General features: G+C 48.8%; 1 protein-coding gene across 1 annotated transcript in view; it reads left to right on the forward strand.

Annotated features, from left to right (window-relative positions):
• The window catches only part of CACNA1B (calcium voltage-gated channel subunit alpha1 B), a 272,146-nt gene that overhangs the window by 82,056 nt on the left and 163,446 nt on the right, over nt 1-26,644 (forward strand). Inside the window, exons 4-6 of the mRNA XM_088523279.1 lie at nt 9,912-10,003; nt 10,668-10,820; nt 15,552-15,739. Coding sequence (XP_088379405.1) covers nt 9,912-10,003; nt 10,668-10,820; nt 15,552-15,739 — 433 coding nt within the window. The remainder of the gene's footprint in view (nt 1-9,911; nt 10,004-10,667; nt 10,821-15,551; nt 15,740-26,644) is intronic.

Raw genomic sequence — 26,644 nt, forward strand, 5'->3', positions numbered from 1 at the left:
TACAATTTCTGTTTTCAGTAGGAAAGGAATAAATTCTGCCATTCCCATGTCCACAGCCCAACTTGCAACAGGTTTAATGCGTGATACAGATGGCTCTGCAATTATTGCCAACATCTACTCGTTATATTAGATAAGGCCCAGGGTTTATTTAGCAGAACCAGATGGAGGGAATACACAATATTTTAGATGTCTTGGCAAACTGTGTCTTCCTTAGAACAACATTACATGTTTGCTGTGATAGTTCTGGCCAAAATAATTAAAAAAAAAATCTGAAAAAGGGAATGGGATCTTTGGGAGGTGACAATGAGGCATGTATTGAAGAAGAGATGTTGCAGTCTCCAGAGTTGCCAACTCTCTCAAGATTATTGTAAGTTTTATGGCATCTGGTGCCTTACAGTAATCCCAAGCTTTGAGTCTCGTGATGAAAGGAGAATTATGGCTTTCACTTGCAAATGCATACTTTTTGTAGCTGTACACTAAAGCTTGAAAATATAACCCCAGCTGCCTACAAAAGCTAAGGAATCGGAAGGCAAAGAGAAAACTAATGCTAATAAATGCTATTTTTAATTGTTTTTTAGGCTAGTCATGTGGGCTCAGGGCCTGACTAATTACTTCCAGAGTCAAACAGCTGCTGGTATCTGTGAGTAAGAGGCAACTGCTACAGGATAGAAAAGTGATGCTTGTGCTTTGGGCCCTTTAGCTAGGAGGTGTGGGTGGGAGGTGTGTGGGAAACAAGCCCTGATCCACTTGCTCAACACTGCTGTGGCCTTTGGTTGTCAGGAAGCACCAGGGAAGTGGCGGGCGCTAGCACCTGTTAGGCCAGCTGGGCTGCTTTTCCTCAGAACATCAGGCCAGGCCGTTGGGCCGGTGTCCGGCACTGGCGGGGAGGGCTGCAAGGTCTGTGTCACTCTCCTTGGGCATCGCCTCCCAAATGCCTCTGCTGAGGAGGCAAGTGCCGGGGTGGCCTGGGTGGGAGAGGGGTAACAGCGCCGGTGGCCCCAGCAGCTTTGGGCTTGGCTTGGTACTTGCTCTATTTATGTAACTGGTGCCAAGGGAGGCTGCGCATAGGGCGGGCTGTGAGGAGGTGTTTGCTAGGGGCAGCGTGGTTGGAAGTAGAGCTGGGCAAAACATGTCTTAAATTTGGCTTCCCTTTCTGCTCATGGGATTAGCATGAGCGGATCGAGATGGTTTCAGAAATTTGCATAATAATTTTAGTTTCTAATCCAAGTCTGAAGTTGTGGTATGTTTGGCATTTCTGTGTTATTCTGGAAAGAGGGCCAGGGACACTTGAAATTCTGAGCAAGCTCTTTTGATCTCTTATCTCTGACCTGATGGCTCAGTTCAGCTATGTGAAGTTTTGGACTGCTCAAGGATGCAAGAACATCTAGACATAGATGATGAGGACATCCCATTTCTGCCAGCCCTCACCCGTCTGGCTGTGCCCACGAGGCTCAGCTGGCTACGTGCTGAAGAGCAGATACGAAAGGTGTGAAAACATGGCAAGAGTTAACCAAGAGTTAATTAGCCCTCTGCTCCCCCCATTTCAGTATAAGCATATCCTTGACTATAATTTGCCTGACCTACTTATCTTTTTGTGCAGTATCTGCTCATCTCCCATTGGTTATATTGTTGAATGATGCAGTGGTGAAGTGGTGTATTTATTATAACAATATTTAGTGTTTTGTATAACAATAATTAGAGGTTCAGTCATGGGCAGGACCTCCCAATGCCAGGTCAGAGAAGGGCAAGATGAACATTAAAGAATGGCCAATTCTTGTGCTGTATCCTAGGTCTTTGTGCTAGGAAGAGGATCAGGTCAAAGAGGCAGCAATTCCTGGAGCAGAAAACCTTGTGAAAAACTGCTGGGGACTGGCCAGTGCAGAGGGCTATGTGGGTCTGGTTCCAAAGAGTACAGATTTCACCACTGCCCAAGGGTGGCTTCTGTCAGGCAAGAGGGCTGAAATAAATTTAGATCTCTCATCTGCAGCGTCTGTTGGGCCCCGCTGTCCCACCTCGTGGGAAATGCGCATCCCTCCTCTATGCAGCTGCTGCCCTGTGCCCTTAGCCCAGTTCTGAGCTGCCAGTTAGTAGGGACCAGAGTCTTGCTGCTCCCATTGCTCTGGCAGCGTAACGAGATGGAGCAGTTGGTTTCAGTGACGTGGTTCATACATGCTGTTTATGGATTTGTATTTTTCTGGAAAAGGGCAGTCTTGGATCAAGTCAAAAGCATTTTGATTTGCGTTGCTTTTGCTGAAAAGGATTAAAACTGAAAATATTTCATTTTAGAATTTGACGAATGAATCAAAAATCCCAAATAACATTTCATTGCTGCCTCACTTTTTTTCCTCTTCAAGTACAAATGCCTGAAATACCCTCTTCCTCTTGGATAATCTCATCAGCCACTGAGCTAAAACCCTCCCTTGCTTGCACACACACAAGAAATGGTAGGATGGGATGTATGACACCAAGCAGCATCAGGAAAGTGCTCTGGACTCCCAGCTCCTGCTCTTCACATCCCCTGATGCCCAGAGCAAAATTCTTGGATGCCCATTTCCAAGGACAGAAAGCAGCTGTCTAACGCTAATGTAGAGAGACTCAAGGTATGACCTACTTTCCAGCCACAGCGAAATGCAGGGTGACTTTTTAACTCTTCCGTGGTGAGTTTTCCCAGTGTGAGCTCAGTTAAATGTTTTGGACACGTGCGTTTTCCTGCCAGCTGTCCTGGTTTGTAGCAAGTGAGCTACCTACTTGCTCTCCTGCGTGCCCGGATAGCAGTGTCCTCCTACCTAAAGCAACAAGGACCCGTTTGAGCAATTGCTTAGTTGCACCAGAAGATGTTCTTTCATCCTGGGCAGCAGCCAGACCCGCAGCTCTCTGCGCTCTGTGGAAGCCCATTTTTGTTTAAGCGTAGAGTGCTGCTTGGCTGCTGGGTGTCCCGCTGCAGCGTGGCAGTGCGCATAGACGCTGCTCCTCCTTTCCTCTCCCTGGCCTCTGCTTCAGGAGTCAGCCAGCAGACTGAGTCTTGGGTCATTTTTAGTGGGGGGCATTTTACTGTCGCTTTGCTGTGTCTCTTCCTAAGACCCTGGGGCATCTCTGTGATACAGAGGAGGGTTTGCACTGCGGGTCAGTGCCCTGAAAGCTGGTGGCAATCTTAGTGCCCTCTACAGAGGGCTCAGAAAGGCACCATTTTGGTGTGTGGTGTGATGAGGAATGAATTGGATGCCTGGGCCCGTAAAGCAGAGCAGCCCCTTCCTGTTGAATACTCCTTTTTTTTTTTTTTTTTTTTTTTTTTCCTGGGGGGATTTTAGTTTGCTCCCATTTTCTTCATCTTATAGCTAAAGAGCTGTTTATCCTGCACTGCAGGAAGACTGTTTTGATAGATACAGTTCAGCTTAGGGACAAGCACATTTATCTCGGTAAGCAGATCAATCTGTCTTGCTCTGGTTAGGGTGGTGTTAAGGAAAGGATTGAAGCCCTGTGTGTGATGCTCTAGACACGCTTTCAAGGGGAGGACTAGATGCAGAAGTAATGTGCAGGTGTCCATTTGGATACATAGATTTGGTGTCGGTCATCCAAAGGAGAGGCAGAGATTGTCCTTGCATACGAGAGGGATTAAGGACAGTTGGTGGGGATGTCACCGATGTGGAGGGATGGAGCCAGCAGATGAACCTGGTAATGCCATAAATTAAACAGTGCAATTAGCATGCCAGATCTACTTATCGACTCCGACCTGGTGTCGGCTGTGTGTCTTTGGTAGTCAAGATAAAGCTTACACGCCGTGAAATCCAATTGAGTAGACAGAGGGAATCTTTCCAAGAGCTCCCATCCCTGCTTGCATGCAGATTTGTGCCACAGCCGGGAGAACAAGGGCCCGGGACTGGCAGCACTGTCAGTGCGGCCCGGAGGCGGCCGCCTCACAGTCGCCGCCGACCTGCCTTCAAGCCCCAGGCAAGGAAGCCAGACAGAGCACGGCAACCGCGTGCAACTCAGCAGCATCTTCAGCCTTCGCCCTGCGATTAGGAAGGATAAAAATGCGCATTTTGACTCGCACTGCAACTAGGGATGTCTCATAGTACAGCCCCTGTGAGAGCTGGGGTGGAAGGTGCTGCTGCTCACGATGGAGGCGTTTCAGTTTCCTCCGGAATGGCTGGAGACGGGAGAGCTGCCCTGAGGGGCAAGTAGGGCCCTTTGAGGACTGTGAGGGCTGGAGCAGCAGGGCTTTCCACAGACCAGCCAGCTGGGAGCCCGCTCCCTTTGCTATCACAAACCGGGACCGTACCACTGGAGGTGACGGCGCTATGTCCCTGCAGGGCTGCGTGAAACAAGCCAGACTTGCTGTGCAGTCAGCTTACCCAGCCCTGTAAGCGTTGCACCTGATTTAGATCAGTCTTAGTATCTGTGTGGATGAAGCATGTGTTAATTTTCCTGGAGCAGGGCTACGCCACATAAGTGCGTTTCCCATGCTGGACTGGCTAACCTATGTATGCAGGAATGGCCCTCCTCTTGGTGCTTTGATAGAAATTCACTCCTTTTGCTTAGGTATAGGTCAAAAATCAGACATCTAAATGGCAGCCACTTGGCTGGATTCCGTCTCTAAATAAGGCCAATTCCATTGAAAATTGTTACTACAGCACATGAGAAAAGCAGTCCAAGAATCTGCTGATAGTGGGCTGAGGTCTGAGTCATTCTAGAGCAATTTATTGTGCAGGATGGACATTAGAGCAGCTTGCATTTCCAAAAAAGATTCATTAATTCAAAGGCTCACTATGTGTGTGGCTAGACTGTTGGGTATTTTAAACTGCTTAGTATTTCTAAGCCCTGAAAGTCTCCCCAGCTCCAGCCAGAAATGGGCCATTTGCTGTTTTTGTGTTCAAATATTTCAGTCATCCAGGAAAAAAGCAGCCAGAGCAGCCTCCTGGGGCCAAACATTGTCTGGAGAAAAAGCCCTTTCACCAAAAATGGGGGGGGGGAGGGGAAGAAATGGAGAATATATATATATGCATATATATACACTTGATTTCTGAAGATCTGCATGTATTTTTGAAAGAAAAAAACTTTGCTATTTAAAGCTTTAAACTTTGCTATTTAAAATGAACTTTATGTTCCAAAAACTCAGGCCTTTTTTGAAAGAAATGAAACAATTCCACAGTATCTTTCATTTCAAAAGAAATACCTTTTCCCATTTAGCCTTTGGTGTAAACTTTCAAGGTGGTCTCGTGACGGTATCAGGCCGGGGGCGGATGGTGCAGGTCCTTGGGATGAGCCCGTGGCGAGGGCTGGCCCCCGCGCAGCGGTGCAGGGCTTGGCCCGCGAGTGACGACGCAGCTGGTCATCGGGGCGATGGTCGGCGCAGTCTGGGGACGCATCTTTAAACCCGTCCGCAAACGCTTATGCAGAGCTGCTGCAGCTGGCAGCCGGTGCGAGTCGCAAGATGGGAGGACAGCCTGCGTGTGCCCGATGAACGTCAGGCAGCTCCCGCAGACGCCCGCAGCTTCCTTGCCCGCCTTGGTTTCCATTTCAAGGTGGAGGTCACCAGTGCTTGAGATGTGGCAGCCCGAGTCCAGCTCTGCCAACTGGAGTGCTTCAGTCCTCCGTGCTTCAGCTTCTGCCGGGGGCTTGGGGTCACTCCTGCCAACACATGGTGTAAGGTGGGACTGAGCCTGTAGGCAAGGGAGTGCTGTGGGATGTGGCGTCTGCTACTTCTTTTAGTAAGACATGCTGTGCTGCTGGCTATTTTTGTATTTTTTTTTCTTTAAGGGAAGCTCTCTCCTGGATATTTTGTCTCTCTCCTAAACCCACTGAACAGAATTGCTGTAAGATTGGTTCCATTCTTAGAAGTAGGTGCTTGGGCTAAGGTCTCTGACAAAGTCCTGTCTGCTCTCTGTTCCCACGTATTTTCTAGGACTGGAGTTGATGATTAATATAAAGGTTAAGATGAAAACACCTACAATATATGCCAGAGATTTCTCCTTGAACAGAAGCTACCCTGGCACCGGTGTTGTCTGCTAAAGAGATCTGTTTGGTCATGTTATTATTTCTTTGTTTTGCTACTTTTCATTATAGCTTTATATTACCTGTTCATGAGCAGGCATCCTGAAGCTGCTGGACTCAGGTGTTTGCTGCCTGCCGCCCTCCTGACTGCTCTTTGTTGAAGCTGGACCCAAATGTTGTTCCTTTTAAGCAGGGACATGTTCAGAAAGCCCCTTTGCTGCGATCGTTTATTCTTGGCTCTCCACTCAGAGAGTCTCTGTGTTTGTTCCTCCTTCCCCCTCCTCTTCCACCTCTGGGGAGATGACAAAAAAGCCTTGTCATCTCTTTCCCAAGAGATCTTTTAGAAGAGACATAATAAATCCACTAAAAGGCAGAGAAAGAAGGAGGAAGACAGGGTCGGAGTGCTTCTGAGGAGCGGGGTTAGCTTTGCCCAACTCCAAGCTGCAGGATTTAGAGATCTGGGCTAAGCATGAGTGAATTTGGAGGCATTTTCTTGTGACTCTCTTTGCTCAGCTTTTCAGCAAGGAGATGTGTTACCAGGTAGCTCCAAAATGTGCAGCATCGTGTGCCAATGTGTGTCTTGCTGAACCAGTACATAAAAATACTGAGCTGCTTGCTCCTTAAGCAGTTGAAAGAAATGGTTTGCTAATTATTTGTGAGACTTTCCTTTCACTCTCTGCTTTTTTTCCCACTTCGCAAATCACAGAATCATAGAATCATAGAATGCTCAAGGTTGGAAGGGACCTCTAGAGGTCATCTAGTCCAACCCCCTGCACACGCAGGGTCACCTAGAGCACGTGGCACAGGACTGTGTCCAAGCGGATTTTGAAGATCTCCAGAGAAGGAGACTCCACAACCTCTCTTGGCAGCCTGTTCCAGTGCTCTGGCACCCTCTCTGTTAAAAAATTTTTCCTTAAGTTCATGTGGAACTTTTTTGGTGCTTTGGTTTGTGGCCATCACCTCTAGTTCTGTCAGTGGCCACCAGGGAAAGGAGGCCAGCACCATCCTCCTCACCGCCTCCCTTGAGGTACTTATATAAACTGATTAGATCCCCTCTCAGCCTTCTCTTCTCTAGGCTGAACAAGCCCAGCTCCCTCAGCCTCTCCTCATAGGGCAGATGTTCCAGGCCCCTGATCATCCTTGTGGCCCTGTGCTGGACTCTCTCCAGCAGCTCCACATCCCTCTTGTCCTGTGGAGCCCAGAACTGGACACAATACTCCAGGTGCGGCCTCACCAGGGCTGAGTAGAGGAGCAGGATCCTCTCCGTTGACCTGCTGGAGATGCTCTTCTTAACGCACCCCAGGATCCCATTGGCCTTCTTGGCCACGAGGGCACACTGCTGCCTCATGGTCAACTTGTCGTCCACCACAACGCCCAGGTCCGTCTCTGCAGAGCCGCTCTCCAGAAGGTCAGTCCCCAGCCTGTACTGGTGTCTAGGGTTATTCCTCCCCAGGTGCAGAACCTTGCACTTGGCCTTGTTGAATTGCATGAGGTTTCTCACTGCCCAGTTGTCCAGTGTGTCCAGGTCCCTCTGGATGGCAGCGCAGCCCTCTGGGGTATCGGCTACTCCTCCCAGTTTCGTGTCATCAGCAAACTTGCTGAGGGAGCACTCTGTGCCTTCATCCAGGTCATTGATGAATAAATTGAACAGGACTGGACCAAGGACTGACCCCTGGGGCACCCTGCTAGCTACATGAAGTTGATTACAAGCTTCCTTCACTAGGGCATTGGTGCTATTCTGTGGCTAAGTCTGTGCATTTCAGGGGAATGGTTGGCACAGCAGCATTGAACTTGCATATCAGGCAACCTCCTCTCAGCGTATACTGGGAGCCAGGACTCTGCCTACTGACAACATAAATCCATCTTGGTTCGCCGTAGACTAATCGTGCCTTTGGTAGGAACATCCAAGGTGGATGTTTAAGATTACCTTTTACCTCGAAGTATGTGCTATTCCCAGGCTACCGAGGTTTATAAGTGAGCAATTAAGTTGTGATGATGGAAGGGAGGGGGGAGAGCAGTGAAATCATTGGCATGGGTGTGGAAGATTAAATTAGAAGCCTCTGAATGTGACAGTTCTTGCTTTAAATTGTCTTCTGCTGCTTGTGCTCAAGCTAAATTGATAGCGCTGATGTAATGTGAATTTTCTGGTCACGAAACTGTAGGAACAGGTGTCCTATAGAATAAATACTCGGTTCCTCAGGTCCTGGCTTAGTGCTGCCTCTGCTGCCATCCAACATCTCAGCATGTTTTTTTCTGAGCTCCAGCACCTCCTGCTGGTTGAGTCTGGCCCTTTCCGCAGAGTAATGCTGATGCCGCTCTTCTCTGGCCCACTCTTGGCAGCACTGTTATGTCAGTCAGTAAGTCAGGGGTAGTGTTTTTATCACAGTGCAGTGATGGTGCAAGACTCTGTGTGTGCACATCGTCCGCAGCTGGATGCCCTGCAGAACACACATTGCATAGTAAAACATGTCTCAGTTGAAAAACAGACTCTGCTTGGCTTGTCTGTTGGTGGCAGCCAGCCGCCTCCCGGAATTTGGCAGCCTGTTACCAGGTACCCAGAAGAAGGGCTCCTGGGCAGGAGCGGGTAAGGTGCGCACGCCGCGGGCGATCTGTGCCACAGCCTCGTCGCGCCGAACGGGCATGTGCGGGCGCCTGGTCCGTGGGCGACAGGCCTGAATTTGGCTGCCGAAACTCCGGACGCCTCCTTCCGTGTGTCCCCTCGGCCTAGGGGAGAGCTCTTCCACTCCTTTCACAACATCCCTGGAACCTCACTTAGGCTTAAACCTGGTTTCCAAGTCCCTCTGCTGTACTAGTTCTCAGCAAGGTTTGTGAAAGTATGAGATTATGGTTGGGTTATGTGGCTAGCGAGGTCTGGCCCTTCTGGGCAGCAGTTCTGGTTAGCAAAGTGACAGTTCCATGCCCAGCCCTCACCTTGGTCATAGAGTGCTTAAAAATCTCACTGCTGCTCTGGCCGCTTGGCACCTTCACCTTAAACCTGGGGGAAAAAATGCCACCAAAAACAAATGGAACTCGCTTTAAATTAAGCAATTAGTGGGGAGCCGTGAGAGGGATTTTGCTCTGGACTAACAGCCCAGTTGGGTTGTGTTAGAGGAGCACTATCCCTAATCATTAGTATTTTTTGTTGAAACAACAGAAGAGGTACAGAAATTAATGAGTAAAGTTTTGCTGTGCCGTCTATGGGGTGTTGTGTGCCTTGCAGGTCCCTTGCTTAAGGAATGTGTGTTCTTGATAGCTTGTGGTCTCCCTGACAAAATTTTTTCCTTTACCATTCCCATGAAACAGGGAAGCCATTTTATTTTCCATGTAGAGTAATTGTAAAGAACTCTTCTGCTTTGGGAGCTGTATTTCATATCAGAGTTACTGCATACTATCAGAGGAATTGCTTGTACTCTGCTCTCTGGGTGTAATCAAGTGAGATACACTGATCAAAACTTGATTTTTATATGCACAGAGTAAAGTATACATCAAGAAACTGCTTCAGATTTTAGGAAATACCAGACATTAGTATTTGAGGGGCCTCTAATTTTATTGCAGGCAAAGACTCTGGCAGGTAATTTCTTGCCTGCAGAAGTTTATTTCTCTCTTTGTCTCCTCCTTGGAAAATGGTGTAGGTATTGCTAAAAGTGCGAGGTGTTGCTCTGTCAGGGCCGGACCCAGGCCTGCTCCCTGTGTAAAGAGCCTCATAATGCCAGCAGGTATGGAGGATTTTCTTCTCACATGTGTGAGGCTCAGCAGCTCTGGAGGAACGTGTGAAATGTTTGTTTTCAGAGAATATGATTTTCAATGTAATGACAGGAATAAAGTTTGAAGCAGCCTGAATGTATTGGTTTTACGCAACATTTATCCACAGCTTGGAAAAGGGAGCTTCCATTTGATCCCATCTCTCTCTCTCTAATTAGGATTCTAGCAACTGCAGGGACTGATTTTGACCTGCGGACCCTGCGAGCTGTCCGAGTGCTACGACCCCTGAAGCTTGTGTCGGGAATCCCAAGTGAGTGCCATGATAACGCTGTCCTTGTTACCCAGTGTTGCTCTGTAGTCTTGGAGTGCTTGGGAAACTCTTTTTCTGGGCAATTCCTTCTTCCACCCTTCCTTGCGGTCTGTGGCTGCTGGTCTTTGCTAGCTCTGAATTTTGTGTCATCCCATTTTGTGCATAGCCCAAATTAAAGTGCATTTTCTGCAGGAGGGTGGCTGGGAAGTTGTCCGGTGACTGCTTGTCTAGGGGGTTAGACTGGCTTCTCAGACATCTGAGATGTGAGGGCCCAACACCCGAAATGTTTCAGTGTTCAGGCACCAAGCTCGTACGAACGCTTGCGTGAAGGGCTGCGCTCAGGCATGCACTGCCCACGCCACTGCCTTTGCTCCACGGCCCCTTGGGATGTTGTGGCCACATTGGGAGTCTCCCTTGGCCTTCGGGGTTCCCAGCCATTGCCCGTGTCTCTCATGGGGGCTGGGTCGCTCGCTCGGGTGTTGGGTTTCTCCATGAAGGCCTCCATCCACCTTGGAGTGGTCATGCCAGCAGGGGGTTTCCCGGCCCAGCCCTGCAGCAGCCGCCATGATGGGCCCTAAGGGGAGAGCTGGTGCCGGGCCCCGAGTGTGGACATGTCCTGACCCCCGCTGCCCTCACTAATGACGTGCTTTTCTCATCCCCACAGGTTTGCAGGTTGTCCTCAAGTCCATCATGAAGGCAATGGTGCCCTTGCTTCAGATCGGGCTGCTGCTCTTCTTTGCCATCGTCATGTTTGCCATCATTGGGCTAGAGTTTTACATGGGGAAGTTCCACAAGACCTGCTTCTCCAACGAGACAGGTGAGAGGGGCCTTGGCCCCACGCCCAGTGCCTCGGCACCGCGCTTGCAGTCCCTGTCATGGCACCTGGGCACTGTGCAGACGCACATGTCAGGAATGAGAGGTTGGATTTCCTCAGCTAACCAGCGTGAACCATTCTGTCTTGAAAAGAAGTGCTGAAACCCAGGGCTGATCCCAGAGTGTCCCAGCAGCCTCCTGGAAAAAAAATCAGCCTAGTGCTTGCACTTTGCCTCTAGCTGCAGGGCAGCACGTGGCCATGGAGCCCTTGGGTCCCTGCCAGCGCGTCAGCAAGGCCCCTTGGGTTCAGTTTTCTCTATTTCATCTCCTGCAGCAATCCTAACGCTGTGTTTTCAGCTTCACTGATGCCTAAACTTTGGCAGGCTCTCTGAAGTCTCCCTTTATTTCTCCTTTCCATTCTTATGTTTTGTTTTTAAATTTTTCCTTCTTTATTTTATCCTCTGCATTTTTTCTTGACTTCCCTAATTGCTTTGTATTGCTGTCAGATCCTTTCTCCAGCTTTGCTCTCATGTTGCTTTTCCTCTTCCGTACCCATCTCTTCTCCCCCTCTTTATTTACCTGCCCAAAAAGTTAACAGACCCACTGTGCTGGCTGTCACATGCACGCTGGGACAGCTCCTCTTCTCCCTTTTATCCATTGTGGCATCTTTGGCTTGGAGAGAGATGAATGTGCTTGGGGCCTTCTGGCATGGGACTATCTCTTTGCGTATTAGAAATGTAGAAGCAAATTTCCATGGTTCCTGCTAATTGTACGGGAGCTTTTTGTTGTTATTGTTGTCTTTTTTGTGTTGTTTGTTTTGGTTGGTACATTTTGCTTTTCAGCATTTTTAAGCTATATGAGCAGCTGCTGATTCAATTAATTTCTTTGTAAGGTTTCTGGGACAAGCTGCACGGGTAAGGGAGAACCATCACAGTGTGATATAGTAAGGCTGGAAATACTGATAGCAGCCGAAAAGATAAAGAAAGAAAAAGACAGAATATGGATGGCAGGCAAGGAGCCTTCAGTTGTAGAAAGAATAAAAATGCCCTTTAAATGGGATCTCCAGCTTCCGCAAGGGAAAAGGGGTCCCATGCAGAAGTATGAACCACTGCAGAGGTGCAGGACCAAGAGGCTCAGGCTCTGCACTGGCACCGCAAAGCGCTCGGAGGTGCTGCCACGGTGCACTGCATCATTAGCGCTGACGAGCAGCTCAGCAGAGCCCTCGCTGGGGTAATAACAGCCCCGCTGAAAGATGGGGGTAAAACCTGGCAGTCATCACAAGAAACACTGCAGCCAGGAAATTGGAAATTGTGCGCTGCAGAGTGAATGCCATGTGTCTGCCCGGGAATGAGTGACAAACCCCAGGAGAGGGAGCGGGAGAGCAGTAATGCCCAAAGACCCTCAGCTAGGGGCCAGCTGCTGTGAGAAAGCCAGCTGCTTGTCCCTGGCTCGGAATTAATTTTATTATTTATGATTTTTCATGTTTTTAATGCATTTTTTAAATATTTCTATTGTAACATTGCTAATATGTGTTGGTTATCTGGGCTACCAACAGATGGAAATATTTTTCCTCTCTCCAGAAGGTTGCAATTTAAGGTACAATTGAGTGTCTTTAAAGCACAGTCTCGTATTTTCAGTGATTATCACTAATAGAGCTTCCTATTGATTTTTGTAGATGTATTCAAAGTGTAATAAAAAAGCATCCTAGCCAAATCGCTGGGCATCCTTCACTGCTCTTTTGAACAAAGAGCAACATGCAAATAGTTTAACATATTAAATTTACACAGAGCTTTGCAAAAGAAGGATGAAATTGTTTTCTTGCTGTTACTCTGTTTAAAGGCTGCTTGTGAGCAAAGCACAATGATGTGCAGAAGAAATGAAATTTTTGGACTCAGTTTGTAGCAGGGAAGACTCTTTTACCTCTGTGTGTATTCAGTGCAATGCAAGACAAGGCTCAGCCCATTGCTTAGGCTATTATGATGATTGCATAGGAATAAAAATAATGGTGATATTATTGGTGTGTAGGAAGAGGATAATTTCTCACTGAGATGTTAGTGAGAAAGCAATTAAGAATCTTGCGTTTTTTGAAGAATGTTTTCAGATCTGCTAAGCTGCAGCCCTAGAATGAGGCGGAAAATTGTTGGCATCTCTGGTTTGCAGCTAGTGCCTGCAGGCTGAGTGCCACCAAGCTTGGAGGCGCATTCCCCTCTAGTCTGCCTTTAGCCAGTAGGCTGAAGAGTGATTTTTTTTTGGCTTTTCCAGAAATTAGTTAGCTTAAAAAGGAGGAATAAAAACACCAAGTGCAGTCCTGTTTGTACTGCCTGCAGACAGCGCTCTCTGACATCATGATGACTAAGAGTTCTGCGTGCCAAGCTGAGGGCCAGGAACAGATTTTTGTCACATGTAATGTCGTGTGTAACTGACTACTGCTTGCTGGGCGGCCACCAGCTAGGAATTGGGAGTGCAGCCAAAAAGTGCTGTGCTTGCGTTGCATACCTCTACATCACAGCACCTGGCATCGCCGTGGGAGGGAGCGGGGCCGCTCTGCCGTTGCAGGTCCCACCTCCCCGAATCTGCTCTTGCATCGGGTAGGAAGGAGTCATGTTTGCAGGCACCATCCTGTTCTTTTCTCGGGGTTGATGTGCTTGCTGTCAGAAGAATCGTAGAGATCAATTCCACCTGCTTCCCAGGAAATGGCAGTGTGGTGTTTCTGGAACAACAGAGTGCTGAGGTTTCCTGGAGCTGGAATCCCTTGTGAGAGGAGCAGCGAAGCATCCTGCAGTCTAATCAGCCAAGCCTTTTAAAACCTAAGTGCTCATCAGCTTTAGAGAGGTTCATTACCAAGCCAAGGGCTGATACCATGGGCTCCAAGCACTGACTTGAGTGTGGAAATGTGAACCTCATTAAAGAGCTGCCTCTGTCACAAAGTAGCAGATTGGTGGGGAAGATGCTCAGGCTTATCGTTGTTCCAAATCCCTGAAGTGAGCAGAAACCTGAGATTTTTACTGGAACCAAGAGGCGCATAAGAGACACAAGTAGCTATTTCAGCTATCATAGAGGGAACCAAGTAGAATCGTCCAACAGCAAATGTTGCTAAATCAGTAGTCCCACATAGGTCAATAATAAACAGCAGCAAGGAGGCATGTTGGGGATCAAACTATGACAAAAAGATTGAGGGCTCCTTAGCCCAATAGACTGATCTGAGCTAGCGGAAACCTCTTGTCTTGATAAAGAACGGGTAAAATTGGTGGCTGTTCATTTCCCAGGGGATGCATGACTTGTTTTCTTCTCCCTGCATCCTCCATGCAGCCGTGATTGCTGATGCAGGGTTATTCTTAAGGAGACGCTTGTGCATGTTCTCAGCCAACCTCTGCTGCTTATCCAGCCCAAGAGCTGTGAAGCTGCTTGCAGAAAGGAGGGCATCAAAATGATTCCATGAGACTCTCCTCTGTGTTTCCCATTCCTGCGTATAGGGACTGGTTCCGTCCGCTGTTAAAAGCCTTTCGTAGTAAATGTGTATTGCATTTACAGGGCCTTTTTGTAAGGCAAGTTCCCAAATGATCCTCAGGAGCTGCATCTGGTATTTTCTGTCTGTGGGCTTGCCTCACTAAGCCTGTGGTTGCCCATTTGGGAGCCTGAGAGAGCAGCCATGCGCTGAGGTGTTGAGTCAACCGGAAAAGGTCAAAGACACATGCACACATCCTGGAGCCAGAGTGGCTGGTCTTGCTTTCCTCCTGTGGGCTTTTCTGGGTGTAAAAAAATATTCCTAATTGTTGGTAGTGTTGATTTTGTTTCCCTCCTGGTAAGCCTGATTTTTGAACCCGGAGTCTGATGCTCCATTACCAAAACATCATGTCACTCTTAAAGCCCATTAATATTTCTAGAATTGTATCTTTGTCCTAATAGGAGTATTGCCTAGTTTATTTATTTGCTTTGAAAAACCAGCCCTTTATTTTTTAAACTGCTCTCATTGGTGCTTGTAAGGTCTCTGGAGGGCTGCAACAGGCAAGGGAGAAGAGGAAGAACGCAGCCTGGACGCGCCTGCAGCAGCCCCTGTGCAGAACAAGCAGAGCTGCTGCTCTTGGTACTGCTGGGTGTCTTGTGTTGTGGCCACCCTTATCCCAGGGGCTCTGCTGGATGCTCTTCCCTTGCTACGTCAACCTATCCGAGCGAGCTGCGCCCCTTTGGGGCTGGAGCTGCTGCCTGCCCTGGGGCTGCTGCCTTGGGGTGCAGCCGGCAGCTCCTTGTGCAGCTGGACCCGGACAGAGTAGGGGCAATCCCCGAGCAGCGCCGGCTTATGGCAGCAGTGGAGAGTCTGCCCTTTTGCTTTAATGTTATAGCATGGATATCTAACACTTAGCTGTGCTGTGTGAAGGGGTGTCACTGGGTCACAGCATCGCTTTATGTATGCAGCATTCTCAAGGCCTCACTTTTATTTTACTGCACTGTTTTATTGTGGTGTTGATCATTTATGACCTAGCTGAATGCTGCTGCCAGTGATGAATTGTGGGCTCTTCAGGGAGAGCTCTGCGCCATCCTGCCCTAAGCCCCCATTCCACCACAGTCCTATATGATGATTACGTGTATATGATGCTCTTTTACCCATCCAAAGTGGCCTAAAGAAACCTGAAGTGCAAATCAGCTTTTTGAGGTGGTACCAGGAGGGTGCAGAGGCACCATCGTGCTTAAATAACTTTGATTAGTTATTTTTCCTCCCTGTTGCTCTCCTCTGCAGGTGATGAGGTGGGAGACTTTCCTTGTGGAGAGGAGCCTCCTGCCAGGCAATGTGAGAGCGGGACCACCTGCCGGGAATACTGGCAAGGCCCCAACTATGGCATCACCAACTTCGACAATATCCTGTTTGCTGTGCTCACCGTCTTCCAGTGCATCACCATGGAGGGATGGACTGACATCCTCTACAATGTGAGTCTGTGCTGGGACTGGGGCACTTCTGGGGCAGTGCTTGAATTGCATTAGTTTGGGAATGGTGGCACTGGAGAAGAGAAAGAGAAAAAAAAAGTCAATTTGTGAGTGTTTTTTTCTATTGATTAGCACCTAACCTGCTTTTCAGGAAGATTGTTCCCACTTTTTTTAGGGTCGTTCTGCAGGTCCTGCAGAACTGCTACCACAGGCCATGTTGGTGGTAGGTCCTTGGTTGGTGGTAGGACCTGCAACATGATGCAGTGTGCCAGCATGATGCTTTCATGCAGAGACTGGCAGATACCACTCCGAAGTGCTGGCATGCTCTGTTGGAGGGTGGATGTGTGATTGGGAGTGTGTTTGCAAGATGTCCCACAGAGAAGTGGTTAACAAGTTGTTTTGAAAGGTGATGTTTTGTATCTAGATGTTTCCGTTATGGACAGGGTCTAGCCTTTGTCTTATGCATTGTAATTTACATTAGTGAAGAATGTCAGCTGGATTTAAGCACCGAAATGCAGTACTCGTGTTGGCAATTCCAGTGTGTTTTTATGAAGTCATCTTCATACCTGGCACAACTCTACTGGCTGTAGAGAAACTCCTGCATGTTGAAATCCTCATAGGGGTCTCTGCTGGCTGTGCCTCCTGCTAGCTCAGACCCTCACTGTTACAGCCACTCAAGCTTAAAACCTTTTCTTCAGTGGTTTCATTTCAGTTCCTGAAAGTCAAGGGCACCTCCACACAACTAACAGCAATAGGAAGGCCACACCATCAGGAATACACTTCTTATTATTATCAAATTATACCTGCCCAGTTGCGGAATTTTGTCTTGAGAGGCAAGCAGCTAAGCTGTGCCTCTGTTTTGGATGATTTGAATAACATGTGCACAGAGCCCTGCAGCCGGTTCCTAGCACCTGCACCAGATGTTCCTACGTACAGTGGGCTCTGGCTCTTTGGGAGTCGTAAGAGACCTGGGCAGCTGTGACACATCTGTTCTCCGCAGCTTCGTGCTTGGCTTAGATCTTTGCCTGCCTCCCCAGTGCACGTGAAGTGGAACAGTTCAGGTCTGGAGGATGCTCCAGATGTTTCTGTACTTCCTTTGTCTCTGGTAGTGAAGTTATGGGTGTGCAAGGCAGGGCGTGCTAGAACTCCCACTGGGATGCAGTGATTAGGAGTGCAGGGTTGCAGTGCAGCCAAGGATGCACCACGTCATGTCCTGCAGCGCCTGCGCCATGGGCTGGGGTCGGCGTTGAGCCAAGCTCTGTCACGAGTTGGGCTGGGCAGCGCAATAGGCCAGAGATTATGGCACCTGTGGTGGCTAGAGCACCATGAGCATTCCTAGGAGCAGCGGCTTGCAGGGCTGCGTGTGCAACGTGGGGGTCTGTGCGTAAAGCAGAGCTCAGGGCTGTGTCAAGGCCACCGGCTCTGGGTGCTGTGACCGTCTCTGTCCCATGGCGGTGCCAGGCCGCACGCGCAGTCAGGACGGCTGTAACCTGCACTTCCCCATGCTGCCCTAGATGGAAGAACCAGCGTGGACGTGTTGACCAAGGCTGGCATTACTAATGCTTGCAGACCATTCGACTGGCTGGTCGGACTACAGGTGGTTCCGTCTGTTTCACTGTGGGCTCTAGACCCAGGCTGGACTCTTTGACAGACCTTCTTCTGAGGGTTTCTGTAGCAGCAGTGAAGTTTTTTTAATCTCAACCACAGTAAATGGTACATATGGTGAAAAGGACATATCCGCTATGTTGGATAAGTCAATATATCTGATTTATTATCTTCTCCGCTCATTTCACATCCTGGCCATTTCTCACCAGTGTCTTTCTGCTCAGCCTCATCTCTCCCCACTGAGGGCTCTGCTCCCCACTGCACTTCCCTCCCCTCTCCTTGGAAGTTCATCACACAACCTGCCTCCCCCATTCTTATTCAGCATCCTGCCCCTTCCTTCTGCAACCATCCATTGTAAGAAAAGCCCGTCAGCATCCTGGTTGGAATTGATTAATCAATACATAGTGTATTAGATCATCTTCTCACAAACTGCCTTTCGTACCACAAGCAAAAACCAGAGTTGACTACTGGAGGATTGATTTTTTTTTTTAATTACTGTGGCATCATTTCAGTTCTTCGTTAATCCGTCTGGAAGTGGATGCCGGATGGGATGCAGTGAGTATTTGCTGCATCAATGGCACAGGCCTCACCTGACCCTCCTGGTGAGGTTTCGAAGGCTGGTGGGTTTCACATTCCTGACGGGTAAGAGGGTACCTGAATGGTCTTCTTGTAGGATGGAAGAACTGCAGAATTTCAGGCCAGAGGCTGAAAGGCAGTTCTGGGGGGCTCAGTGACTACCAGGCTTGGCATGCTGCCAGCAATGCTGCTTCTCCTTGTGTCTCGTCTAAGGCAGGAGCACGCGGGAAAAGGCAGTGACCCCATGCAGTCATCGTGAGGGGCATCAGCTGCTCGGGGAGGCTGAGGCCCCTGGCCTCAAAACATTTTGTGTCTTGGGCTGCGAGACTGCGTCGTTAGAAGAACGGAGACCGGTTCATATTAGAAACGTGGGGCTGTTTTTCTTGGTTTTAACTCTTTAATGCTTTTGAATTCAGATTAAATCTATACAAGCCTGCTCTCCCAGGATGAATGCCCCTTAAGGGCAGCACCATCACTCTCAACTACGGAGTCTGTGCTGGGGAATAGATGTCAGACTGGGCTCGGGTCACCAGCACCAGGCAGGCAGCCCCGGTGTGCTGAGGAGCTCGTGACGCTTTCTGTAGGTGAGCAGCGGGGAAAACACGGTAGAGGAGGAAAGGAGATACACTCTGCAGTCACCAGCTTTTTTGGAGCTTCAGTCATCTGTTGTTTTCTCACTGTTTGGGTTTTATTTTGGTTTCCTCTAAGCCCAGTTTAGGCTCATGCAATCTAAAAATGCAGCCAAAGCCAAGGCACACTCTGATAATGATCGACAACTCAGCAAGGCGAGTTTTGACTGTCAGGCTGTGTGGCAGAGGTAACAGCAATGCAACCATTAAATCTTTCAGCATGGAAAGGATTCATCCATGCAACAACTGCTCTGGATCCAGTACCACCTGGATCAGGTGGGAGTGTACTGGATCTACACTGGGTCCATATTGGACGGAGCTGGAGGATGTAGCCTGTTGCATGCAGAATTTGGAGTAAAAGAATATTTGTCAAGATCAGTTCACTCAGTTTGTGGAGGATGGCTAGTGTGTCAGCGTATTTCGGTTCAGAGAAAGGGCGAGAAGTGAGAGGTTCTTGGTTGTTCAGAGAGCTTTGACTTAACATTTGGGGTCCTGCACTGATGAGGAGGATGGCTTTGGCCCGATGCAAATCATGCAGCGATGGAGGCAGTTTTGCTGCCAGCGCCGTCCTCAGCTCTGCTCAGGAAACCGGCCTTCCACCCATGCAGGCTCCACACTGGAGCTGAGAAACGGACCTGCTTTCAGTGTTTGTTTAATTAAGATTTGCAAAAGGCTGTGGGACCATAAAATGCAATGTCTATGCAGACGGATTATACTTTAGTAATAAAAATGTGTGCTTTTCCCTTCCCTCACAAGTAACGAAGGGGCGGTGAAGGTCGCTGGTGCCTGGGCTTGGCGGTGCCTTCTTTGCAGCCCTCATGCAGCCCTTTGGGCGTGCTGCGGGCTGCCATCTGTGCGGAAAATCTCGCTGTCAAGAACTGAATGTCCAAAAAGGAGACAGAGGAGTCCTAAAACTTTATTCGAATAAAGGGAGAGTCCACCGGGCATATCCCTGTGGGGTCTCTCAAATTGCTGGGAGATGCAGCCTCCCTTTTATCCTAATTTCCCAACCGAGGGACGCCCTCTCCTTTTCCCCATTGGCCAAGGTACTCAGAAGTTACAGCCTTCCCAGGCCGCCTACACCAAACTCCGGCCTCCCGCCACCTGTCTCACCTGAGCTCACCAACTCCTTTGTCCCCCTTGCTGAAGAATGTGGGGGAATTCCCCTATTTCCCTCCTTTGTAACGGCCCCCCTCTCCTTGCAGATGGCTTTTTTGTCCCACTCCCTCATGGCTCCACTCAGTCTCCCCTCCCTTTGTGCTGCTCTTCAGCCAAACTGTGGAGAAACCCCCTTATTGATGAATACAGAAACTTGAGCATTCTGCTCACGTTCTTGCTTGCCCAAGCCCTCTCCCTGCTGTTAGAAGGCACCTCCTGCACACGGGGTCCTTTCCTAGGGCTGAAACCACGTTGATGCCAGGCAGTCTAGGACCAAGGCCCATTACGGGGAAGCTGAGGTTGTGCACTGCTTCTTTGATGGGCCGTTCATTTCCTCCTGGCCGATGAGCAGATTGATTGCTTGCCCTGGATCAATAGCACTTCGCTTCTCCCCTTTTCCTGCTGCAGCCCTCGCTGCTGGGCCTGGCCGTGGGGTGCTGCGAAGAGTTCGGCCTTTTTGTCTGCGCTGGGGATGGCTGAGGTCAGTCGTGGAGCCTGGTGTCCTTTACTAGCCCATCACTAACTTAATTAAGGGGGAGCTGGTTTCTGTCCTGAAAGTAACTTTAAGACCTAGGCCTAGCTGAAAAAATAGGTTTGTGGTGGCATCAGACACGCGGAAGAGTTTAGTGTAAACTGACCCCCAAGGAGAGCGATGGCGAGGCTCAGTTTGATAGTTTGACTCAGGTCTTTCCAAAGGTTCCACTGAGATCTTCTTTGTGAAAAATACTTGTCGTTTCCAGAGAACTGAGATGTCTTCGTATGTGGTGCAGATGCAGTCTTTCTATGGACTTAGAGAAAACTTGTATCAGAGACAAGGCTTTGCAGTAAGGAACCTGCCTTGCAAATATTGCCTCCTCCTCCAATGATAAGATGATAAATTAGGAGAACAGGGAGAATACACAAATCTCAGACTCATATTTCCTTGTTGCTCCACTGTTTATACTTTCATGGAGCTTCCTTTTAATTGCATCCAATGAAAGTTTTCTAGCAAGACTACCTGGAAGGCGACTTATGCTTGAAGCAAAGAGATTGAATCATCGGTCAGATAAAATGCTTTAAGAATAAGCATGAGCTGAGGTAAACTCCTTCTTGATCAGCTCAGGAAGGAGTTCAATAGGGTCAGAGCAATTAGTCCAAAGAGGCTCTTGAGCAACCTGCAGGCTTGGCAGCTTTGGCCTGGATCTAATCACAAGGTCTAAGGAACAACAGGTGATTGAAGAAGCAGCTTCGCTGGAGCATCTGCTAGAGCAGGGCTGGCTGCTCCTGGTAACAGGGGCTCTGAAGCTGCAGCCAGTCTGGGTGCAGGGCCGTGTCCTGCCCTGGCTCCCTGCAGCTGCCCTGGGTGCAGGGCCGTGTCCTGCCCTGGGCTCCATGCCCTGTCCCTCAGCAGCGGAGCCGGTCCAGGCCGTGCCGCTGGTGCCACCGCTGTCAGCCTGATGCCGCCGTGCTGAGCTGGGCTGCTCGGCCCCTTCTCTGCTCTCGTGTGGGCGCTCCTCAGGGCGAGCAGTGCCTGCCCACCTGTGGCAACCTGGGGCTCATAAAACCGTTTCGGAGATGATAAGTGACAACTGGTGATGGGACTGTCTCTTCGGAACGTTACGTGCCTTAATTAATTAGTCTCTGTTCAGCGTTTCGATACATGAAGTGTTGCATTGTGCTCGCGCCATGCTGCGAGCCCAGCTCTCCGACAGCCACAGGCTGCTGCTGGAGGCAGAGGGTGTTAGCATTGCAGAGGGAGAAGAAAACTTGCAGCGATGCTCTCCAAACTGTTAGCAGACTAAGGTGTGTAGGTAGGGCAAAAAATGAGACTGAGTATTGGGGACCACTGTGGAGGGGAGATGGAAAATGTAAGATGCAAAGAGAAACTGTGGTGCCTTGGGATATGAGTCCTCCTAGAGCAGAGCAGTCAAAGTTCTCATGAGCAGTCTTTGAGAAGCAAATCTATCCCGATCTTCCTCTGGGTCTAATCCTGGAATTAAGCAGTGATATTTTAGATTATCTTGATTAAAAACTTAATCTTTGTGAATTACAGTGAACTATCTTTTGCATATTGCTGATATAGGCTATTTGGGGATATTCTCTTGTGATTTAAGAAAAAAAAAACTCTTTATTTTCTTGTGCTATCATAGGGATTCTCATTTTTTCTCATGCAATAACCTAATTGACTGTGAGACTTTTGCCTGCCTTTGACTCTGATTACCACGAACTCCCATGTTTCCCATGTGAAAACCACCGTGTTTTGCAAAGTGGGAAAAGCCAGAAAACTGGTGCCTGCCTGTGATTTCCTGAACATGAGAAATGATTTTACTGCGCTAAGCAGAGCATTGGCCACTCTGCAGAGCCCGTACCCAAGAACAGGCACAATCTCTCTCAAAGGAGGCGGCTGGTTGTTGCAGCACGGCTGCGGCTCGCTCGGAGCTCAGCACTATCTGTTATCCGAGTGGATCGGGTGGATTTCTGAGCTGTCCTGCCCTGCTGACGCGGTGGAGCTGTTGCAGCCGGCTGGTCTGCGCTGCTCCGTAGCCGCGTTGAGGCCGTCGCAGCAGAGAGGCAGGCGCGGAGTTACCAAGGAGCTGAGCAGGGTCCCGGGTCATTTGTAGGAAGTCGTGGGCTTGGGCTGGCTCCGCTGCAGTCTGTAGAAGTCTTATGTTGACTTTCAAAGAGCTGGGTTTTACCTTTCATCTTTTCTCCACAGGAGCTCAGAGCTACATGGTGGAATTTGCTTTGCAAAATAGGGACTCCTTGCAGGAAAGGAGAAATGTCAAAGTGTATGCGTGCTCTCTTTTGATTATAACGGCAAGAGATTTTCATGTTTCTTCTTCTTTCTGCTGTCAAATATTAAGTGTCCAGTGGGTATTTCAAGAGCGGGCATTGCCTAATTTGCTTGTAGGTAGGAACAAGCAGTTCAAATAAAATACAAGTTTACCTTGAAGTGGATCCCAACTAGATCTTTACCCTCTTTGAATTTGGAGTACCTTTGGTTAACTTGGCATTTTTTATTCCCCTTTGTGCCTTTGAGTTTCTTGTTTCCTATAAAGATATGGAAATTGAAGGTCAAGATATATTTGCTCTATTTCCAGCTACCCCACAGGTGGTAGCTACTAGGACTTTGTAGCAGTAGGAGAGAATCTGTTTGAGCCGATCCTGTTTGGAGAGCTCACACGTGCCTTGCCAGATCTGGGGGATGTTTCTATACAAAGGCCAAGTCTTTTGACACTTGGTCTGTTACCAGGCAGAGCAGTGAGTGCAGGAATCAAGCTGTTGCTGCGATGTCCCGTGCAAAGAGCTTGGATGTGACTAGCAATGGTTGCCTGTGAAAACGCCCTCAAGGAGGTGGAGGGTTTCCTGCAACAGAAAGGAGAAGGGCAATAAGGCTGTAAAACTGCATCCCCACAGCCTGGGCACTGCACACTGAGGTTCCTCTGTGCTTGCTGCCTGCTTGTGCGGTCCCTTTGGGGCCTAAGGACCACCAGACTCTCAGACATCTATTAAACCTGCAGTTAGGGCTTGAAGGTGACTTTTTGCTGGCCTTCGCTTGTGGTTATGGTTTCCTGTGAGGTTTCATAGTTGTGTTTCCTTATGTGCGATGGTCACACTAACTTTGTACCACCAAAAAGGCGTAGCAAAGTCCATGTGCCTCTTGAGAAGGTGGTTTTGAAATTGTTCTTTTCTCACAGCACACCTCTGTGCTGTTGTCCATTGTCATTGGAAGTGACCTGAAGCCAGAACCTCCTGCAGAACAAATCCATCATAGTTAGATACCAGCGTGGGTGTCAAGAAATGAGGCTTTGCTCACGCTCATGTTTGTGCCCTGGGGCTGGCAGCCGGCGGTGTCGCTGGCCGAGGGGCTCTGCGGTGTATTCACTCTCCTGGGCTTGCTCCGTGTGCGCGCGTGTGCACCGGCTCACTTGTTCGGAATTAACACGGCCAAGAATAAAGCTGTTTAGCCAGCAAAAGCATGGGGAGGCAGGAAAAGAGGAAAAAAAATGCCTAAGTGCTGCTTTTCATTATTGCCAGCAGGAAGGAGGAGGACAGTCCCAGTCCTGTTCAATTTATTCATCAATGACCTGGATGAAGGCACAGAGTGCTCCCTCAGCAAGTTTGCTGATGATACCAAACTGGGAGGAGTAGCCGATACCCCAGAGGGCTGTGCTGCCATCCAGAGGGACCTGGACAGACTGGACAACTGGGCGGTGAAAAACCTCATGCAGTTCAACAAGGCCAAGTGCAAGGTCCTGCACCTGGGGAGGAATAACCCCAGACACCAGTACAGGCTGGGGACCGAGCTTGTGGAGAGCAGCTCTGCGGAGAAAGACCTGGGTGTCATGGTGGACGACAAGTTGACCATGAGGCAGCAGTGTGCCCTCGTGGCCAAAAAGGCCAATGGGATCCTGGGCTGCATTAAGAAGAGCGTCTCCAGCAGGTCAAGGGAGGTGATCCTGCCCCTCTACTCAGCCCTGGTGAGGCCGCATCTGGAGTACTGTGTCCAGTTCTGGGCTCCACAGTACAAGAGGGATGTGGAGCTGCTGGAGAGAGTCCAGCGCAGGGCCACAAGGATGATCAGGGGCCTGGAACATCTGCCCTATGAGGAGAGGCTGAGGGAGCTGGGCCTGTTCAGCCTGGAGAAGAGAAGGCTGAGAGGGGATCTAATCAGTGTATATAAATACCTCAAGGGAGGGAGTGCAGAGGACGGTCATGGTATCTTTTCAGTGGTGGCCACTGATAGGACTAGAGGAAATGGCCGGAAACTGAAACATCAAAAATTCCATAGGAACTTAAGGAAAAATTTCTTAACAGTGAGGGTGACAGAGCACTGGAACAGGCTGCCCAGAGAGGTTGTGGAGTCTCCTTCTCTGGAGATCTTCAAAACCCGCTTGGATGCAGTCCTGTGCCACGTGCTTTAGGTGTCCCTGCGTATGCAGGGGGGTTGGACTAGATGATCTCTAGAGGTCCCTTCCAACCCTAAGCATTCTATGATTCTATGATTCTATGACAAGGAAAGGTTTTGTTTTCCTGCCCAGAACTGCACACGTTTCTGGGGTGTGATTTGTTTTTTGCATGCTCTGCTGTGTGCGGTGGCTGAGATTTGCTCCAGCTGAATGCAGGATGCCAGGACCCTGGGGTGGCAGAGAGCAGAACCTGCAGCACAGCCTGAGGAACGTGTCCACGCCTGCGCTGTGGTGTGGTTGTGCCCTATTCCTCCCTGCAATGTTAAAAAGATGGAAAAAAAAATATTGGGAGTGTCAAGTCGCACCTGCAGTTAGGATTACTTTAATCTGCTAATGTCGCTGTTCATTCATTTAGATTATTACGGTCACTTGTGGTGGCCTTCTAGGTCTGAGCATCTTTCCCAAGCTTGAAAAAATCATGTATGAACAGAAGCACCTGCTGCTTGTGTTGCTGTCGAACAGGAACCTAGCAGCAACATAAGAACCAAATCGCTCCCTGGCTTCACATCGTCTTCCGAGCTCCGTGCCCAAACTGTCCTGAGCATCCTGCTCTTGAGCAGAAGGGACAAGTTTCTCATTTCCCATTTCCCTGGAGAGAGCCTAACGCCAGGCTGTGGAGGAAGGAGGAATGGGATCTCTCTAATCACTTCATTAAGCTGAGCTATTGTGTGGCTAATGGGGGGTCTTACATAAATCCAAATGGCTCTGCAATTCATGTGAGCCTCAGCCTGTTTTTATGCTCCCAATCACTGTTTAGTGACATCCTAGTCCTAGTATGGAATGCAATGCTCAAGTCAGTAGTTGGTGGGTTGGGAGAGCTTGATGTTCCTCTTTCTGGATAATTAGATATTCAGATAATTGGAAAACAAGCCATTAGCAAAATATTAATAGTGGCAGAAAGAACTTTGTTTCCTGGCAGGGTGAGCAGCATCGTCCTGATTTTGGAGGTCTTTGGTCCCACTGTAGGTAAAGATTTCCTCAAAGACCTTAGAGGGAGTTTTGGTCTGAGGAAGGGTATATGTGGATTCAGTTGACTGCTTCCTGGAGCTGGTGTCTTTAGCGTTTTGATTCCAAGATAAATGCACATTTTTAGAATACCCAAAATAACTGATCTATTTTTTTTTTTCTTTTTTGCTAGTAAAACCTAGTGAGATGTATATAGTATAGTGGTATAATAAATGGATACATCCATCAATAGACTTGCGATACAGCTGAGATCAAACGCTGCTCCCACTGATTCAGATTTAGAGATTACACTTAAATAGCAAAACCCCCTTGGAGATCCCTGAACTCACGTCACAATATTTACCTGATTATCTGGAGCACTCTGGTGGCCCCTGTGGGAGAAAACACTGTGGTAAATGGAGAAATCTGTACGATTTATGGATCCAGTGTGGGGCGAAGAACTCTGTACCACGATCTTAAATCACTGTAAATCTTGGAGGGTCACAGAGTCTGTTTGCCAAAGGGCCCAGATCCCCGAGCCTGCAGAGTGTAGCATTGCTGCATGGCTGCCTTAGCCTGCCTCCTCGTCTGGACGGTTTTGCAAAAATCTGAAGATGTTATAATAGAAAATGTAGAGTCTTCCTAAGGCTGAAGTGACTTTGAAATATTTAGGCCCTAAGATGGGTATGATGAATGTCTCTGACCATGCCCAGGTCTCCATCCATCTGGAAACACAGACGGTCTGACCCAACGTCCAGATGGAAAATCTCTCTAAGGCTAAAAGGACTGGGCCGTTGCAGTCCTCATTCAGCAAATTACCCCTATTCAGAAAAGCACTTGAGCAAATGCTTGGAGTTGGGCAAGGGTTTAAATGCCTCACTGAATCCTCAGTGTGCTGTTTAGTGTCTCCCTGCAAGTGTATCCAAAATGACAGTGGGGCAGCCACCCCCAAGGCTTTAATAGAAGACATTCAAAATATACAGCAGGAGAATGACATCTAGCATGTACACTTTAAGATGCCCTTTAACAGAGCAATTGCTCTCTGA

This window comes from Tinamus guttatus, unplaced genomic scaffold (genome assembly GCF_059628265.1).
Source record: "Tinamus guttatus ecotype Peru unplaced genomic scaffold, ASM5962826v1 Tinamus_guttatus_pri_ptg000177l, whole genome shotgun sequence".
In the NCBI taxonomy this organism is placed as follows: domain Eukaryota; kingdom Metazoa; phylum Chordata; class Aves; order Tinamiformes; family Tinamidae; genus Tinamus; species Tinamus guttatus.